The sequence below is a fragment of the Crotalus tigris genome, unplaced genomic scaffold (assembly GCF_016545835.1).
Source record: "Crotalus tigris isolate CLP2741 ecotype Arizona unplaced genomic scaffold, ASM1654583v1 scf7180000019856.1557650, whole genome shotgun sequence".
Lineage (NCBI taxonomy): Eukaryota > Metazoa > Chordata > Lepidosauria > Squamata > Viperidae > Crotalus > Crotalus tigris.
In genome coordinates, this window is record NW_024097742.1 from 202,687 (window position 1) to 221,712 (window position 19,026).

Below are 19,026 nucleotides of genomic sequence, written 5' to 3' on the forward strand. Positions count from 1 at the left end.
ATAGAAAAATTACTACCTAGAGGATGAATTAGCAGTTTCCCATATAGGTATTACTCAGTACTACGCCTCCTCTCAAACCCAAAAAATATGTTGCACATTTATGCTTTAGCAAAAAATATAATATAATATGTTTATATACACACATCTATTTTATAGAGCTTGGTCTGAGCGCATGAGGCAGAACTTTAAAAACATACAGGATTCCATTTAGAACTCCAAAGTTCAACAAATGCCCTATTTTAGGGTGAAAATTATAAATCTGATAATGATGCACAGCATCCATGAGTGATTTTTTTTCTTAATTTTGAAATAGTGTCATTAACTACGACATATATTGTAGGTTTACATTTCTAAAGAGAAATAACAGCAGTATTGAATAGTTTCTTTTCATATCACAAGTGATAACCTGCATTTGATCTTTTTTTTCTTCCAAGAAATATCAGTCTATCAACAGTTTTAAAATAAAATGTTTTCTGTAGCAATTAATAGAACTCTAAACAAAAATATGACTCTGATTTAGACATTTTCAAGAAGATCTAGACATTTTTGTCAAGGTCTTCTGACAAAGTAATTTTTAAAACAGAGACCAGATGAGGCCTTAAAAATAGACAATATACTGTATTTCAGACAACATTGCACTTAGATGTTCAAAGTAATAATATCTTTAACTGCAACAATACTTCATAATTTCTTCTTTTTTTACTTAACATGCTGACAGTTTCTAGCTAACCCACATGTGAACTTTTATTTTCTAGTTAAAATGAAAGTAAAGTCTGATGTCGTATTCAGCATAAGATACTTTGTTTTTTTTCCTCTCCCAAATTATTGTCAATAAATTACAAAAAGCTTTTCTGACAGAGATCTTTGTCTTCATGAGGATTAAGTAACTTGCCAGAACTTGAAGTGTTCCTATTAGTTTAGAAAATACACCAGTTATGGTTTCTTAATGGGTTGCTATGTTTGCCATTGGACCCTATGTAAGTTATACCTCCAAACTCTTCCTCTGTTAACATAAAGTGGTCCTCTCTGAGCTTTAAGGACCTCTCATTGAAGACAGATATAAAAAAGAGCCCCAAATGGAGTTGTCTTCTGTTGAATCTGCCTTTCTGCTATATGTCAGGGGTCTGGTAGATCCGAAGTATCCACTATGACTTTAATAAAAATAGTATCATCTTTAATATATGTTCCATTTTCTAGAACAGTTTGTGCAACAAAGACTGGGCAACCAGATGCAATATTCATTTCCCCAGTGGGTTTCTTGAAACTACTGCTGTTGGGGTCTGGCTTGAACGCATCTCCTAAGTGGCGCCGAGAAGGTCCTTGATCCATCAACATAAGAGTGACCTTTTGCTTGAATGGCCAAGGAAGCAATGCATCATATTCTCCCCGCATTATAACAAAGAACAAAGACAAGTGCGTCCCTTTGCCCATCCCATCTCCATTGAGGTAAACCCTGGCACACATCTTATAGCCAAAGTATCCTGTATAAAATGGTTGGCTATATAAGGACAAAGTCTTCCCCATAACAGCCTCTTGCTTTCGACGTTTATAATCTCGAATTTTCCAGATTAATACTCCATTGTAACTTGCTGTTTCCAGGACTTGAAATCGTAGGTCCATATCAGCCAGACGGATGTCATGAACACTTAGCATTTGATCATGCCTAGATAACTGTGATTCTAGAAGACCTAGAAAGAAAACAAGGTTTAAATTTTTAAAAATATCAAAGGGACAGTTTTCCCATTATGTTGCACTTCTTTCTTCATTTACACCCACTCTGTTTAGTACAGTGTTTCTCAACCTTGACAATTTTAAGGCATGTGGACTTCAACTCCCAGAATTCCACATGCCTTAAAATTGTCAAGGTTGAGAAACACTGGTTTAGTAACTTAGTTTGTTCCAATGACCAAGTCTTTAAGCAATGTGATTGCTAAGTGAACATGTGACCCTTGCTGCAAAGATCACTGGTTGCTGCCATCTCATTCAGATAAAGTTGTCTTGTACAGTTACACCAGTGTTAATTATCACTCCAGTGGGCATTGTCAGACACACAAAATTTGGTCATCAATGAATGTATTGGTTTCAAAATTAATATTTTATTACCATCATATTTGTAGCTGATCAAGGTAGTTGTTTAACAATGAGTGGGTATATAATACTTGAGAATTCAGTGTGAAAAGCACCCAGTGTGAAAAGCACCCTGCAAAAGGTGTTTCCATAGTATTAAAAATGTAAAAAGCTTAGGGTGAAATTGATACTTTGATCACATAAAAACAAGTCTTCAGAAATAATTTTCTGAAAAATTATTTCACATCTGCAAAATTACACAAATAAAAGCCTTCTTTCCTGCAGTGTGACTAAGTATTGAATATTCATTTATTTATACTTATTATTTCAATTTATTTAGCCACCCATGGCAAATGAATGATTCTGGGCAGCTAACAACATTTAAAAACACCATATAACCAGGTACAAATTGTATATATTGAATTGTAAGCTGCCCAGAATCATTGACTGAGATGGCCATAGAAGTTGAATTAAATAAATAAGTAATCAGCAACTGAAGTAAAAAACCAAAACAACCATATAATTAATACCACATCACAGCCTCTGCCACACTCTGCTGCAAGACAACTCACTACAGACAGCTCACTGTGACCAACTCGCCACAGCCGACTTGCCACAGGACAACTCATGGGGGAAAATTTAACAATTCAATTATTATTTAATTATTTAAAATAAATTAAAAATATTTTAATTTTTGTCATTCATATTTTATTCTGTTTCTCCTTTTGCATCTTTTCTTTAATGATTCTATTCCACTATTTCTTTGATATTAGTCATGTAGTGAGTTGTCCGTGGTGAGTTGTCCGTGTTGAGTTGTCCATGGGGAATTGTCATAGACCCCATCTGGATCTCCAAGCTAAGTGACACAACTATGTCTTTAAGGTCTTGTTTCAGGCCAGCAAAGGACAGGCATATCTAATCTCTGGATAAAAGATGCTCCAAAGGGTAAATGCAAGCTTGTGTGGAAGATGTGGGGGAAGATATGTGTGCAGGTATTTGCACACATACACAGAAACTGAAATCATTTTTCTGTGGTTTAAATGCTCTATTATTCTAGTTGAATGTCTCTTTAATAATACTGGGGCTTTAATCTCTCTCAGAATTCTCCTTAGTAAATCAATTCTCCATGTTTACAAGAGTCACTTTCCTCTCTTTGGAATGGGAGTTTATGACATTTCAATCACCAGCAGAAGCAATGAGAATCTTACCTGAACTTTTAAGCTCTGAATGACTATAGTAACGCTCTGTAATGAACGAAGAATAATGCAAGGTGCTTTAACAGATGGCAATCCTTTTATATGCTAATTTGTCTTTCAATTGACTAAACAGTATTGTGTGAGCCTCTTAGAAAGGTACATGTCATATTGCTAATTGGTGGCTTTATTGCAGCGATTCTCAACCTATGGATCGCGACCCCATTTGGGGTCCAACGACCATTTCACCGGGTCGCCAAACAAGGCTGTCCGCCATTTTTTCCCCCTTTTCTTTAGCTGTACTACTCCCTCTTATTCTATTGGTTTTTGAAAGCCAATAGAATAGACTCTATTCAAGAGATTCTATTCTATTGGCGTTCGAAAGCCAATAGAATAGACTCTCTTGCATGAAGTCTAATTCTATTGGCTTTCAAAAGCCAATAGGAATTGTCCAGGTTGTCTCTGCCCTGCTGAGCCCACCAAAAGCCCCAGTCTGCAAACGGTGCTGCAAGGCGAACTTTCTGGAAAGCTTCCTTCCCTGCTGAGCAACTACTAAAAGTAAGTAAAAGAGGGCCAGGGATGGGAGGTGGGAGGCCGGCGGGCGCAGGAAGGGTTGCTGGCGCGTGTGGGGCCCGGCGGGTGCCTTACCTCCCTTGGGCTGGGCCAGCTGGTGGCCCAGCCGATGGTCGCCCTGCGCTCCCGCTGCCACGTGCCATGGCCGCCCAGGAGCGCCTGGGCCTGCCTGCCGCCACACCGAACATGCGGTGGCAAAGGTAAGGCTAGCGGGGCAACGGTGGGCGCAAGGAGGGTTGCTGGCGCGTGTGGGGCCTGGCGGGTGGCTTACCTCCCTTGGGCTGCGCTGTCGCTTGCCAGCTACACCTCGGCCAGCGCAGGGGGCAGCACCACACATGCGCGGCGCTCCTGGGCCGAGGCGGTTGCTGGGCGACGGCCCGCGTGCAGCCGCAGGAGAGGCGGAGCGTGCGCACCTCCTCCTGCCCCTCCCGCAGGGAAATACAGGTAGTCCTCGACTTACAACCACATGTTGGGGTCGCGGCATTGAGAAGGTTGAGAACCACTGCTCTAAAACAAACATTATGCAAATTAATCAAAGAATTAGGTTAAACAAATAGATAACTTGCAAGGAGTTACAAGGAAGCCGCATTTCAGAATGTCTAATTTGTCAGAAGCTGCCGTTACTTCACCATCTCATGTTCAAACTTACCTGTGTTTCTAGCTCCTTGCCCAGTAGTTTTATCAATGCTTTCCAGTTCAGTCACCCTGTTCTGGAGGGACTCAACGCTACTTTTCATGCTGTCTGCTTCTTCCCAGTTCTGTCGGAAAGGTCGGATCTCTTTGTCTAGTTCTTTCAGCTTCTCAGCTTGACTATCTATTACCCGCTTCAAAAAAAGTAAATTGCATAAACATAGAAGAACCTCAAGGAAAATAACATACAGGGAACACTTAATACTGTACAAGAAAGTTACATAGTAATTATATAAGAATTTCAAATAAACCAAAAATAACTGCCTAGTGCCATACTCTGGTATTACTCACCCATCTAATAAACCTTATTAATGTAAAACAATTAAGTGAAAATAAAATTTAAGGAAATTTACAAATCTGGGCAAGTCTTTTCAATAAATTTTGAACAAGTAAATATCTTTAGCATCCATTTAGCTAAGAAAGGAAGTTTACTGAAACAGTTGTATAACACAATGCTACTATTACAGTTGCAATGTGGGGAAAAAAAGATATTGATTGAGAAAAATCTTGGGTTGGAAAAACACCACAAAATTTGTTCCCTGCTTCTCTCCGCCTGCACCAGTTCCATCACTGCAAAATATAAAAGTATCATGCAACCTTAAAGGAGTTCCAATTCCTGATCTTCAGTGGGCCAAGGGACATTAATAGGACTTTTGCTCTTTACTTATATACCACTCCATAGTGCTGTACAGCAGTCTCTTAGCGATTTACAGTGTCAGTGTATTGTCTCCAACAATCCAGGTCCTCATTTTACCAACTTTGGAAGGATGGAAGGCTGAGTCAACCTCGAGCCCCCTCAGAATTGAACTCCAGGCTGTAGGTAGAGTTAGCCTGCAATACTGAACTTTAACCACTGCACCACCACAGCTCTACTGCATTTTCTAATACAATACAGTGCCCCATATAATTTGAAAAAGCAGAAATTTTAACTGGAAACAATTGCAATCACAGGGTTTGAAATGACAAATATTACTATTCAACCCCAACTTAGAATATTTGCTCCAACTATAATGTTCTCTACTGTATCTATATTGTTATAGCAGGAAAAAGAAAATTGTAAGTGATTTCTGAATAATTTTTTATCAGTTGATCATTTTTGTTGCTCTTCTATTTGGTTAAGATTTTTAAGCAAACAATTCATTTATTTCATTTACCCATGAGTTGCAAAATAAATTGGCCAGGACAGATAATTTCATCTTGATCTAGAAGGAGAACAAGAGAAAACATTTTGCTTTCTATGTGGCTTGATTATGCCTTATTTGGAAGTACAAGCAAGCCAGTGAGTGAGTGAGTGAGTGTGTGTGTGTGTCTGTGTGTGTAGCTCAAATATTTATTTATTTATTTATGAGACTTATATACCGCTTTTAAGTGCAAGCACTCTCTAAGCGGTGTACACCAGTAAGCAATGTATGTATATATTTACATTGCCCCCAACAATCTGGGCCCTCATTTTACCTACCTCGGAAGGATGGAAGGCTGAGTCAACCTTGAGCCGGTGAGATTTGAACCGCTGACCTGCTGAACACAGTCAGCTAAAGTGGCCTGCAGTACTGCACTCTAACTGCTGCGCCACCTCGGCTCATAATATCAGGCAGAAAAGTGAAATTTAGGGTTAATGGTATAGATCAGGGGTAGGCAACCTTGGCTCTTTTATGACTCGTGGACTTCAACTCCCAGAATTCCTGAGCCAGCTATTGTCCATGGGGTCGCGATGGGTCGGACACGACTTCGCAATTAACAACAACAACAAAGCTATTCAGAAACGGCTTATTACAGGGGAACTATGAAAACAGTTTCTGCTTTTTTTTTATGAAAGACAAGCCAAAATCTTACCTGCAAGTGATGTATTTTGGTTTCATTACTTCGCAGCATTTCCTTCTGTCTCTCAATTTCTATTTCAAAACTACAAATTTGATTATGTAAAGTTTGTATGCTCTTGTTCTTTTCCAAGCTTTCATTCTGGAGCATGGCCACCTGAAAGAAAAAAATCTACAATTATTCCTCCAAGTGTGGAAAAGCTTCAGCTATCTCTCATGGTCAATGGATTACAAAAGAAGTAAGATGGTGATAATTGTGTCATCCTGCTTTGTCTCATAAACAAAATAAGCCTACTGGGGATTTGTTCTGTGGCCAGGACTGTAGTAATTAAGTGAAACTACAAATGATGAAAGCCAAATTCACCCTGTAATATTTTTATGAATGAAATCACACAAAGGAAAAAATGAAAGAAGGAAAGGCTTTGTTGATATTCCCTGAAAGTAATCAATCCATGCTTCTGTTTCCTTAAAATTCTTAGCCAACTTTCTGGACTTTTGAACAGTTTCATAAAAGACTGCTAACTAATACATTTTATTCACTGCATGCGTCACCCACGAAAACTTGCACATGGTTCATCAGTGTTTTTCCTTCCCTAAAAATATCTTGCACCTGGAATTCAGCCCTCGCTTGCCAAAAGCACATTCTATATACTTGAAACTGAGAGCAGCTAGAAAAAAATGTCCATGTAAAACACACCTTATTGCAAACTGCTAAGGATAAACTTCTATGATCCATCCAACATGGCACCGGCTATCAACAGTAAAAACACACCAAGATAGACAAACATCCATTTTTCTACCATCAGTAATTAAACTGTGTAAGATCAACTAACCCTTTTTTGTTTAAAAAAAGAGAGGGTGCTCTCCCAACACCTTGCTCTGGAACCCGAACAGTATTTGCAGAATGTTGAACTATAAGAAACACAGAAACACAATGAAGATGTATGCCCAAGCATAGCAAAACTTTAAAAATTATATTTAGCTTACTTCCTACAGTTTCAGAGCCAGCCTCAGGCAGATCAGGTAACCTGCCAAGGTGGTATCACGCAAGTAGCATTCATCATTCCAGAAGTACTATTTTATATTCATTTTAAGTTCCCCTGTTAATCTCAGCTCTATGAATAAGTGTTTATCCTAGAATTCTCAAAAGGACTAACTCAGTATACCTGTTCATATATTCTAGTTGAAGATGACAAAGCAACAACATAATATCAAAGGCAATAAAATTTGCAAGAGATGAGATCATTCCTGATTATTTTAGAAAGGATGCATATAAATATATTCAGACTCTGCATTGGTACTTGTTGCATGTAACATGGTGCTGGAATCTGTAACCCTTTAGATATTTTTTACTGATTACTGGACTATATTGCCTTGGGCAGCTGGCCCTTGGAATCTAACAGGTCCCCAAATGTGCATACCATAACATAATAACCTGTATCGTTTTTCTTATTATGTCTATTTATTAAGACAACCCATATGACAGAATGTTTCAAGCTTCTCACATAACAATTTCCCCCCCAAACTGGTGCTTTCCAGATGTTTTGACCAATTCACATCAAAGGCCATGCTACCTACAAATCACTTTGAAGTTGAAATCCAACATAACTAGATCAAAAGAAAGGTATTTTGAAATAAATATTACATAAAGCTTTATTAAAGATGAGAATCAAGTTCAAATTTCACTTCAGATTATCAATATCAACACTTGAAAACCAGTCAAATTTTCTTTTAACAAGGCACTAGCATCACACTTCTGAAAAAAAAATTGAATATGTAACTTGTTTCTACCCCTAGAAAATATTTTCCAACAAAAATGGCAAAGCCCATGTTTCTGAAGAAACTATTGTTTAATTGCAATTTATATGTGTCAAGTCCTAGGGCTGTTTTTTTGAGTCAGATTCAAAGGCAAAAGATGTTTCAGAATATGTATCTGCAACTCCTTAAACTAAGCACATTTTTCTCAGGATTGTGAAGGAACAGCTATGCACTACTGGGAAAAGATAAATCTGCTTTAAACTACTGCAGATGGATATGGCAAGGGCATCCTCACAAACTCCAAATCACATGCATGCCATTTATTTGAACAGTTGTGTTAGATGTCACTTCTACCTTTGAGCCATCCTGGACAAAAAAACAATGTTTTTATATATTTCCTATTATCTTATTGAGATATTCTAGGTTTATAGAACACTAGAACAACTGTACTTTGGTGAGGTAGGATTGTTAATTTTGCATACAGTGAAGATCTCTTATGCCATCACTCCATTTTGTCTGTTTTTCTTGGAACAAAGACAAACCATTTAATCAGAGATAGCACAACAGAAGCACAACTCTCTAAAAACATGAATGTTCTCTGGCATTTCTCATTAGTTGGGGATAGGGACAGAGTAGAAAAGAAAATAATTCCAGTATTTGCAGTGATGCTCATTCCTTCTCTCTGAAATGCTTAAGGCATTGTGAGAACACACTCAAATGTTTCAGACATCTGCATGGGCACTAGTGATTTTGGGAAGTGCACAAATAAACATTAAATTGATTTAGCTAACATCTTGAATACTACAATTTAAATAGCAAATACTGACTTCTGTTATTAGGATGCAAGAACGCTAACATCACGATTGGTGGGTTTATTTCATTTGTTATATAACATAGGAATACTGATAATGCATATTGTATATAGTGTATAATGTATATAGTGTAATGTTAAAAATGTGTATCCTGGAGCGTACTATATTATAATTCTGTTTGGGGGGAGCAAAGGAGAAAGAACAAGAAGAAAAAGGACTGGAGTGAAACTATTATAGATAAGTTTAAGTATACAATTTCATGATCCATCAAGTAGAATAAACCTTAACTTTGCAATAAAATATAGCAGAAATTAATTCTGTGAATAATGCATCATGATTCTATGAGCAATTTAAAAAACCAGAAATTTTCTGGCATAGCCTCTGTTAGAGATTGTTAATCAGTTGTAAATGATAAAAGTCTTCAGCTCTATTATTAAAAGTCCCCAACTCTTTTCTTTATGAGATGAACCCAATGGGAAATATTTTATGAGAAGCATCCAGCTAAAAGCACAAAATGAATATGCCATTGATTCATGAAAAAACTATTTCAATGTTTATTTTTAACTATGAGGCCGTTTAGTTTGGATTTGCTCTTAAAGTCATTTCATTGCCTTTGAAACTGAAGAGTACTTAGATAACCACTCCAAATTCCAGAATTTTACCTGTGCTCCATTAGTAAAATATATTAAATAGGAAAGATAATGTGAGCAGGAGATGTACCTTATTTTCTAGACAATTACTCCACTCTTTCAATAAGTCTACATGCTGCACTGCTGAGGTGGCTTCATGTGCTTTAACTTGCTGGTTTGTTCCCTGTGACAAAGAATATATTTTAGCCAGCTTCATTTCTTAGCAAACCTACACTAAAGTATAGCATTGGCCCATCTACAATTGAACAATATTATATATTAACCTACTGATGCATTTTCAAACATATTACTGGAGACCTATTTACTGGAGTACAGATAAAAACGCAGATTCAACTTTGTAATAATTAGTGATGTACCAAAAATTCGTCTTGAAATTTTAAAAACATAACAACTACGTTATCATTATTTCAAATCACATTTCAGAATCTTCAACTGAAGGTTACGTAGTAAATTTTTTAACAGTAAAATGTTCCACAAATGCTGCTCTATAGCAAATAATTATCTCAAAAAGTGGCAAAAACCCTGACTTCCTATAGTGTTGCCAATATTTTTTTAAAGAATTATGACCATCCAGTCATTCTCAGTTAAACCATCTCTTCCTTTGATTGTTTTACTATGCAAATGTTAAGTTCCCTTATTCTTGCAGTAAACTTCCCTAGGGAAGCATCCTATACTAAAACCAAATAATGGTTACTGGGCAATCTTCCATCTTTATACATGGTTATATGGAAATGGGTAGGGTTTCATCCCAGTAAAACTGGAGTTATCCATTTAAGATAATTTACAAGAGATTCAGGCAGACAAACAAAAAATGTTTTACAAAGCCACTGTTATGTGATATGACAGACATCAACATAAAGGGAGTCTAGACAAATTCATAGTTAATAAATCATCAATGACAATTATATACCACCTTCTGTGGAAGAAAAGGAAAATATGATTTTTTCCTAGAAAAATCTAGTTGGTTATGTAGTGATGAGATGACAAGACTACTGGCTCTGAGATGTTTGTATGATTTTAAAATTCGGTGGCAGCACAGCTGACTTTCACCAATCTCAAAAACTAAAGTATAGTCAGTTTTTGAGATTGGTGAAGGTCAGCTGTGCTGCCACAGATCACCAGCAGATCTGAGACTATCTTACAAGAAGGCAGTGACAAATTATATCACTACTGTTGTTACGAAAACTACACGGATATGTCCATGAAGTCATAAAAATTGTGTTTTAACTCAATTACCTTCTTTCCATGACTGAATAACAGAAATGACAGGCAGATAGACATTATTAACAGTGTGGTTTTAAGGGCAATAGTTGTAGCAGTCATTTTCTTAGTTATATTAAAGTTCCACAGACTGGTAGACTGGATTAAAATTTTTAGGTTATCAAAATGCTTTTATACAGAGACTGAATAGACTGAAATGAAAACAGTCAGACCCAATTCAAATACCCCCAGAAATAGTAGCACTGCCTGCTTTAACAAAATAAAATTCCCTACTCTAAAGAATGTACAGAACACTTCACTGCTGTTAGACACAATATAGCTCAGCATCTTATATAATTAAATAAGAAATTATAGTATAGAGTACTTAAGGAAGACTGTATTTGCCATCCCTTTCTGTCATACTTTTAGTATATATGTCATTTTGATAAAGAATTATTATGTAGAATGTTGCAAATGTATCCTTATAAATGTCACTATGTACATTGTGTTTAATATATTCAAACTATATGTAAACACATATATATTTAAACACACAACATAAAAATAAAGAAGGAACAGGAAGCAATGCTTACATGACAGATTATTTCTTCTTAGAGCAATTGTGTTATATGCAAACCACTTAATGTTTTGATTTTATCACTCAGTGCCATTTGGTGTCTAGAGTCTTTTAGAAGAAAATAGTTTATTTCTCTTGTTACTTCTTACTGATCTTATAGCATCGCTACATGGAAATATAGTCCAACTTTAAACAGTGAGAATGATAGCTCTATAAGGATTACACTACCCTTCCTTCCCAAAATGTTGAAAAGTGTTAAACTACGGGGGACAAAGGATTTTGTGGATTCAACATTAGATTTTAAAAGTGGCAGTTAATATTCAAATAAATAAAGTTAAACCACAAGTCACAAGCCTGCAAGGTAGATTAAAAATAAAAGAAGACATGCAAGGATTTTATTTCAGTGAACTACTCTTTACCCCATCCTTTTTAATATAACTCTCTTGTTGGAATTTAACACTGATATCAAATAAGCAATTTACAGAAAAACATGTACTGCACAAATTTAAAATACATACATAAAAATAACCCATCTTCTACTATACTAATTTGTTTTTGCCGATTTAATTTTTATTGTTAAAAGTTAGACAAGAAGTCTGTTCACACTTACAATATTATTGTTACCAGATTTGTACTAGGCTAATATGTTTAGTTTTCTTGAACACAATCCACTAAACTCTGAATCTATATGGAATACATATCTAAGTGAAATTCACAACATCGGAAGTTATAGAAGTTTTTAGCCTGTTATGGATTTAATTCCACTCAAACAGGAAGAATTGAAATGTTTCTTTTCTAAAGAAAAAAAATGTATTGCTGAAACAGCTGAAATAATTACAGTCTGCTTTCTTGAATTAAAAAAATGTGTCTTGCATATTCTAAATTTGATATTCAAAACTCTTTAAACCATTCAAATTTCTAAAGTATGAAAAAAGAAAAGAAAAAGGGCATTACTATAAATCCAATATGAAGCTTTTAATCACTCAAGCAACTGGATGCATTCTCTCTTCATGGATAACAAGAGACATCAAGTCCAGTCCAGAGAGTTATTAATAATATTTTCTTATTGCAGACTTTCATCAAGTATATAAATCATTATATACTGACCTGAAAAGTGCAGCCATAACGCTTAAAACTACAGGTACTTGGGGCATTAATACATTCTGACAAATGTGCATTCAACTGTAATAGGAAAAAAATGTGAGTTTTTTTGGGGGGATGGAAAATGTATGCATAATAAGATTAAAAATATATAGGGGATGCAATATAAATTTGCATTGTGGTTAATTTGTTTTAGTTTTTTTTAAAACCATGTGTTCATATTACCTCCAGTTGTACTTGAAAGTATACACATACACATGTAATCACAGGAACATTCCAGTAGAATATACAAATTGACACATTTACAGTGAAACCTAATCAAATAATCATTTCAGCTAATTTCAAAAGGATTTCAGTGTGTTTTTATCAAAAAGCCATTTTTTCAAGAGGCACATTAAATAACCTTGTGGGCCAATCGTTCCGGATAAAGGTTTCACTGTATTAATGCACATCCTTCCCCATCAGACCGCCTCCCAAATTTTTAATTCAAAACAAATTTTCATGCAAAATTCCAGTGATAAGAAAATAGAACATTTTGACAGAGACTTTAAACAAATATTGCATGAAACAAACATATACATTTGTAAATTAAAATTTATATTTACTAAAACAGCACATAGAAATAAAAGTTGCTTTAAATAACTACATGTTGTTTTACACTATATATATATTAATTATCCTAATAGCTAAGAGCAGTAGATATAAGATAGGAAAAATTCAAATACTAAATAAAGTAATGGTTTTTATTATTCCACAAAGAACTTTTGGATCCTCTAAAGCAAGGGTGTCAAACGGTTGCATCATATGGAGGCCGCGTCCACCCCAGCTCTGGAAATGCGAAAAAAGGCACGATATGTCGTGACACATCACGTGACGCAGTGAGTTTGATACCCGTGCTCTAAAGCATCACTGAATACTGACTACACTGAAATCTTGGCTGCCTTATACAATGTCAGTGATCTCAAACATTCCTTGTTCCTCAACCCTCTGCTTGCAACTAGTGGTGATATGACTCAGAATAATGGAGTCCATAAAATCTCCACAGCTCAGCTTCCTGTTTATGGCATATAATACATGCACAAGAAAAAAAAGTTTTAGATTCACTATATAGCATCAGAGTAAGAATAAATGCAGGTAACATAGGATATCTATTTTTGTAAAGATTAAGAATTTTTTTTAAGATACTATAGAAATTGAGCGGGGGGAAAATCCAAGAAACGCAACTTCCTAATTTTTAAATAAAGAACAACAGCCAATCCATACTTCTTAAGAAGTAATTCTTTAAAATTGAATAATATCATCCTAGAGAAAAATCTAAGTATAAAGAGAATGGCACAAATTCATTTTCCTGAACAAAAATCTAGGAATTATTTTTCCTTCCAGATCTCACAATTTTGCTTGGACAATTTCATAGAACGAAAGCCATCCCCATTTTTTATGCAACCATACCCCCTGTACTACACTTATTTTTGGCTGGAGTTTTCATATTAGTGGGAGATTTTCAAAACAGTGGAAGAGATTACTATTTCAACTGTTGGCAAATCAGGTGACTTAAGCAATAAGATAGAGCCATATAAATTAGCTATTCTGCTATTTCAGAAAATTTTAGATAAACTTTCTTTATAATTTAAACTCAATAAAGTTCTACCACAAAAGTATAACCTCAGCTATGATATTGGTTCATAAGCTTTATTCAACTGTAATGATTTTACTGAATTTATTAAATAATCTAGACATTACTTGCTCATTACAAAACCTGATCAAATGTTTATAGGGGTTTCCAACCTTAGCTGGCTGAGCAATTTTGGGAGTTGAAGTCCATAAGTCTATTTCTGACAAAAATCTATTTCCTAGTCAGTACTGAAACCATCAAATCTTATTAACTTTAGTGTAAATACTAAGAATTGTGGGATGTGTATTCTACACATAGTTCAAATACATCTTCTGAATAGTTCTCTCCCTGCTTCAAACCTGTTTCCATTGGGTCGGTAGACCTCTAATAAATGTTCTATCAAAAGAACACATCCATATTAATCTCAGACCAATAAATATCAATAAACTCATCATACCATCAATTAGCATCAATGAATATGATTATAGTTATACACACTGAAGGTGAGGCATCACATTACTTCAATCAGTAATGCAAGACATCACCATTCATTTGAACTGCAAAGAAAAATTGCTTGGCAGTATATGGAATGCTAAATCATCTACCCAAATTTCTCCTCTAGCACTTTTTTTAAACCCAGGACAGTTTTGGAGTTCATTTGGGAAAGAAATTTGGGAATAAAATGACTAAAAAGGACTGGAGAAGTATTGCCAAGGAATGATTAATATATCTCCTGCACTGATTTTTGCTCAGACAGACCAAAACAAACAAACAAGCAAAAAACCCTCCATCTCTAAAGGTAATTTTAATTTCATTTCAGACAGAATTTTTATCCTGTATGACTGAGTTCTGTTTATTGCAGGATGTAGGTATTTGGTCTAGATATTACATTATATTACATGTATATTACTTTAGCTTCCAGTACAAATAGCTTCTTAAATCAAAGAGACTATTGGAAGAAATAAATACAGGTTTGTATGTTACTTTCTTAGAAATATTGTGCCCTCATGATTGATTGATTAATGTAAGTTATAAGGAAAAGACCACAGATTATGAACTGAGTTGTTCATGTCAGCTTAACAGTCTAATGGCTCTAAACTTACCAAGCAATTACACAATTCCTAAAATCTCTTATACTACCTATTCATTAGAAAGAACAAACAGGTATTTCTTATACCTGCGATAATTAATAGTTTTAATGCAGCATATACCGTGTTTTCTTCAAAATAAGACATAGCTTGATTTTTATGTGTGTGCCTAATATAAGCCCTAACCCCAAAATAAGCCTAGTTAAGACCCTGCCCACTCCGTCCCCTTGTCTGGTTGTACGAGATGGGGCGAGGTGCACATGTAAAAATCAAGCTTGGGCAGGAGTGGGGAGGTTGAACTGCCCCATGCACCCCACACCCGCTTATCTCAGGACCACTACAGCCAAGCCTCCCACACCCTGACACCTGTCGCACTGCTGCCTTACTTCTGCTGCTATTTGCAGCCACTTGTGGCAGGAGGCCACATAGCACGTTGCGCCGGTACCACTGCTCGCAGCAGGCTGCCATGTGATGCATTGCGCTATGAGCGGCGACACAAGCATAATGTGCTACACGGTGTCCTGCCATGAGCAGCGGCACTGGCACCAGGGACTAGGTAGCCTCCTGCCGCAAGCGGTGATATCTGTGTGATGCGCCACATGACCTCCTGCCGCAAGTGGCACCAGTGCAGCCTGCTGTGAGCAACCGCAGAAGTCAGATGGCGGCGCGACAGGTTCGGGGTGTGGGAGGCCTGTCTGTGGTGGTCCTGAGATAAGTGGGTAAGACATCCCCCGAAAATAAGACCCAGTGCCTCTTTTGGAGGCAAAAAAATATAAGACTGGGTCTTATTTTCGGGAAAATACAGTAATAAGGGTAAAGGGAAAAAATTGCTGCAAGCATTGCAGATTTTTGTTTACTTATTTATTTAAGAAAACTGCAGCACTATATTCTGGGAGTTTAGAAATACCTTTAAAGTTAAAGGTAAACAGAAAGACTGTTTCCCTTGTTTTTCAAATGTATTGGAGCTACTTCTGGCAAATTTCTTACATGCTATTTTAACAAAAACATTATGCAGCAACTAATATAATACAGCATGTTATCTGATTTTATAAACAGCTCTGCAATATGATTTTTTACCTCTTTTCTGAGGAGTGCTGAAACGCTGCACTGATGAGGACATGTAACCATAACACAAGGACAGTCTGCATCTTCATGTTTCTAAGAAAACAATAGGAAAAATCATGTCATGTACTTATACATTAATAATCACTTGTACTGGACAAAAAAAATAAAATGGCGAAGAAGTTATTTCTTAAAACAAATAACATGAATTTATAACCTGTCAATATAATTTATTTTTATGACTGAAATAGCTGCCTCTTAGAGATGCACAAAATGTTTCTTCCTCCAACCTCCCATTTCAAGTGTTCCAAGTTTGAACAAAATGTACATTATCTTGAGTTCTATTATTTGGAAGTAAATGTGCACGAATGATCTTATGCTGACATAATTTTTTAATAATGCATTTTTCTTGTTAGCTGTGCAGCAAGGGTGTGTGTGTGTGCGTACACACATGTGATGATGTATGATATACATACATATCACTTTTTAATGTGTATGTGCACATCTATATATTGTAAACACAACACTTGATTGCAGCACAGTGATGTTAAATTTTTATAGAACAAAAATGAAGCGGGTACTCAATAATAATTCATTCAAGTAATCTATTCCTAACAACTATCTGACCAGCCATGTTTCTCTAGATTTTACAGGGTCTTGGTCACTGCTACTGTTAATATGCCCATCAACTGCATAATGAAATGAATGCAGAATATTGATCTTTTTATGCTGATGATGGACCTCTGTGAGGTTCCTCAACTAACCGAAGATTGAATGAGTCTCTATGGAAAACCCTAGAAATGATTCGATTCATTCTATAGCAGAGAGTTTTAAAACATTGGATTTTTCTGCAACTTTGCCATCCTATTTATTTCTGCAGCATTGTGATAAAAAGAAAATAACAAGGCTATTTCCTATTGGTTCATTTGGAGCTTGAAACACTCCATATTTGGCTCTAAGCTTTTTTTCAATAGGATGTAGGCAGAACAGAATGTTTCAAGCAGGGTTTTGTTTCCAAGCTTGAAGTAAAACACAACTAGGCTGATTTTTCATATTTGAGAATTTAATATAAAATTTAGACTTTTGAAGGCTACAGGCATGTATTTGTCCCACCAAAACACCAAAATCTGCAAAGAAGATTTGCAAAGATCTGCAAAGAAACAAAGTTTTAATACTGCTGCTATGGTAATCAAAGTCACAACTAGCAGATGCAATCAGGTGTTGATAAGAGTTGCCCTTCCCAACATACAATTGTATGTTATTTTAAATTAATTTTAAAAAATCAGTGCCAAAGATACTAGTCTCTAGAAGAGTTATTATTCATTGAATTGAAAATCTTCAATATAACTGGGATTTCTTACTTTGCAGAACATGTAGAAGTTAGAAATGTCTGAATTATCAAAAGCAGAAAAATATAAAAGCTTATTTGTATAACTTTCATTCCATCCCCCAGTCCTGTACAGCTTCCTTCCTCCCTCTTCATTTTGAAGCCTTGGAATTTGTTACTGTAAGAAAAAAATCAGTTGGTTTCCTCTATTGTCTGAGAACTCCCTCTCACCCACGTAAAATGATTTGGGAAAAAATGGTATAACTTTCTGTTATTTTCCCCAAATATAGCCACTGAGCACTCCTTATTAGATCCAACAGAATGAAAGATTTAAGAAATCTGAATTTCCAAATGCTCCAAATGAAGCTCATATGTTGCAGCATCATTTCTTAGGGCATATGCTTCCCAGTTTGTAAACTATTTAGAAGACTTTCAAGTTACAGCCTCTGGACCCTATACTTGGAGAGATTGCTATCCAAATCATGGCTATCTATTTGAAATAATCATATAAAAATATTCCTCCACTTTTCAATCAAGGCAATAAAAGTGACCTTAAGAGACTTCAGCCTTTTGGACTTTCTCCATTCAATCCTATTTACTAGACTGCTAATTGTAATGAATGAGAAACAATGGAGAAAAGGGTGCATTGTTATTATATTAAGCTGTCTGTCTTAAAGGCTCCCAGATTCTTCAAAAGACTTTGTTCACCATAGATACTTTCCTGAAAAGTTGTTTTGCTTTCTAAGAAGACATACTTACTTGTATCATAATGATTGGTACTTGGCTTTTACAGTATTTACATGTTGTTTCCCGATAGTTACAGTTTTTTTCTATATGATCTGGTAAATCTTTTCTCAGTATTTTTTCTTTACAATCAGTACGAGGACATGGAAGTTCTTCAAAGAGACAGTCATTTCTTAGATGTGTCTGAAACCAACAAGCACCAGGTCACCAATATACTAAAGGTAATAGATTTAGTTGATTTATCAATTTAAAGATAATGAATCTTGTTAAGTTTATTTAGTGATCGCAAGAAATTCAAAGTATTTTTCCCCCTTGTTTTTTCTTTGGCATAAAGTATAAGTTAATATTATATTAATAGCTGAGAAAAAACACAAAAACCTGGTTGCCAATAAATTTGCCACCTAGAAGTTGGAAACATTTGACTTCTTGCAGCAGTAATGGTAAAATATGATACAGGTAATCCTTGACTTACAACAGTTCATTTAGTGACCCAAGTTACAACAGCACCGAAAAAGTGACTAACCCTTACAACTGTTGCAGCATCCCCAAAGTCATGTGATCAAAATTCAGTCACTTGGCAACTGATTCATATTTATGACGTTGCAGTGTTCCATGATCATGTGATCATCTTTTGTGACCTTCAGACAAGCAAAGTCAATGGGGAAGCCAGATTCACTTAACAACCATATTACTAACAACTGCAGTGATTCACTTATATGTGGCAAGAAAGATTGTAAAATGGGGTAACATTCTCT

At 35.8% G+C, this 19,026-nt stretch overlaps 1 protein-coding gene across 12 annotated transcripts in view; it reads right to left on the reverse strand.

Moving 5' to 3' along the window:
- Positions 1–694: 694 nt before the first annotated feature.
- TRAF3 (TNF receptor associated factor 3) overlaps positions 695–19,026 on the reverse strand; it is a 70,268-nt gene continuing 51,936 nt past the window's right edge. For 10 of the 12 annotated variants that reach the window (XM_039364806.1, XM_039364810.1, XM_039364809.1 and 7 more), the window contains 7 exons: positions 18,287–18,454; positions 16,216–16,296; positions 12,445–12,519; positions 9,631–9,723; positions 6,357–6,497; positions 4,483–4,657; positions 695–1,688 (listed from right to left, as the gene is read on the reverse strand). In XM_039364806.1, the coding sequence (XP_039220740.1) occupies positions 1,117–1,688; positions 4,483–4,657; positions 6,357–6,497; positions 9,631–9,723; positions 12,445–12,519; positions 16,216–16,296; positions 18,287–18,454 (1,305 nt within the window). In that variant the 3' untranslated portion in view covers positions 695–1,116. The remainder of the gene's footprint in view (positions 1,689–4,482; positions 4,658–6,356; positions 6,498–9,630; positions 9,724–12,444; positions 12,520–16,215; positions 16,297–18,286; positions 18,455–19,026) is intronic. The other 2 variants (XM_039364811.1, XM_039364812.1) reach the window with 2 other exon arrangements.